Source organism: Dichomitus squalens (assembly GCF_000275845.1).
Source record: "Dichomitus squalens LYAD-421 SS1 unplaced genomic scaffold DICSQscaffold_37, whole genome shotgun sequence".
NCBI lineage: Eukaryota > Fungi > Basidiomycota > Agaricomycetes > Polyporales > Polyporaceae > Dichomitus > Dichomitus squalens.
In genome coordinates, this window is record NW_006766919.1 from 219,649 (window position 1) to 221,198 (window position 1,550).

The 1,550-nt window shown below is 54.5% G+C and overlaps 1 protein-coding gene across 1 annotated transcript; it reads left to right on the forward strand.

Annotated features, from left to right (window-relative positions):
• Window positions 1-17: 17 nt before the first annotated feature.
• Window positions 18-1,031, forward strand: DICSQDRAFT_172838 (uncharacterized protein; the record flags this gene model as incomplete). Its single annotated transcript, XM_007368607.1, has 2 exons — window positions 18-96; window positions 151-1,031. 2 exons carry the CDS (start codon window positions 18-20, stop codon window positions 1,029-1,031), a joined length of 960 nt encoding a protein of 319 aa, XP_007368669.1.
• Window positions 1,032-1,550: the final 519 nt, after the last annotated feature.

The window sequence follows — 1,550 nt, forward strand, 5'->3', positions numbered from 1 at the left end:
GCGAGTATCTGGAAGAGATGGGTGAGACTGGCAAAGGCATCTCAGAGGAGGATGAGATCGACATGAGCCAGTCTACAGTGTTGGTCAACAAATGGGGTGCGTGCATGATGTTCGTTTGGTAGGTGTAGAGTTACTCACATAGTGTACTAGCCATCATCAAGGCAAAGTTTCCGTATCTGTGGAACATGAAGGCTCTTATCATGGAGCGTCCAAACATCATCCGCACCGGTATTGGCAACTCCACGGACCCTGTCAACATCGATGCAATTCTCACCCCAGGAGGTGACAGCGATGGCGGCGACCACACCAATGGTGTCAGCACTGGTCTCGGCACCATTCCAGACGGACACAACCCCCACCCGCTCACAGACAAGGCACCCAGCAAGCGCCGTCTCTCCTTGCTGGACGAGACATTGAGCTTGGACACAGAAGAGGAAGACAGTCATGAGCTCGACAAGGCCATCGCTGCTCAGAAGGCCTCGCGTACGACTGGCTCCGAAGTCTCCTCCACATCTAGCAAGAACAACGCACCTATGCCAACCCCTCAAAAGAAGACTCCCGCTCGATCTGGCACGTCTACGCCTGCGAATAAGGGCTCATCTGGTAAGGGAAATAAGAAACTGAAGTACGGTGAGCAATTCAACGAGATCGCGATGGCCGAAGAGGAGACGCGCCAAAAGCAACTCGATGTTCAGCTTGCAAAGACCGATCTCGAAAAGATGAAGCTGCAGGCGAAGATCGAGGCACAGCGCGCCAAAACACAGTTGATGGAGATGAAGCTCAAGCAGAAGCACACACTGGAGCTGGAACGTCTGCGCATGAAGGCACAGCTCAATCCCATCCTCGCATCTCCGAGTCCGGCGTCGTCATCCTTCCTCCCAGTGCCGTCGATGAGCAATCTCTCCGCACACACTTTCGATGCTGCCAGTGCGATGAATACGAAGGATGGCTCTGAATGGGGTGGAGATGCGCTCAGTGGACAACGTAGTAGGCAGGCAGATGGGGAGAACAATTGGGCATGGGACCAGTAGCACGATAGAGTTATACTACAAGCGCGCATGGCGGTGTGCACGGCGGCGCTCCTTTGAGCACAACAACGCACTCCTTGTTCTCCTGTCTAGTGCATATCTTGCTGGATCTTTCTAAGGCACCGACACGTCCACGCTCGTGCCCCATACCCTCAAGACCTCCTTGACAGTTCACACCCTGCTCTGCACCTAGCCAGGCACCTTCTGAAGAAGTTCGAGGGCAAGCGGGCACAAATGGGATTCGCGTTTGGCCGGTGCAAACGCGTGCCGTACATAGTACATACAATAGACCTTATATACACAGTAGAATAGGGGTAGATAAGGGCGCGGGTATCCGTCGGGGGGCGGGACCTGTGGCGCTCGTTCCGCGAGCTCGCCATCTTGACGCCAGGATTCCAACACCTTCGTCAGTGCAGCAGAGTCATGCCATCGCGGCGCTGAAGAAACAGTATCCCTAGTGTCCGTATATAGGCTGCACCCCTCCCTAATGTTTTTTGCACATCCCTTTCCCTCCATAGAAGC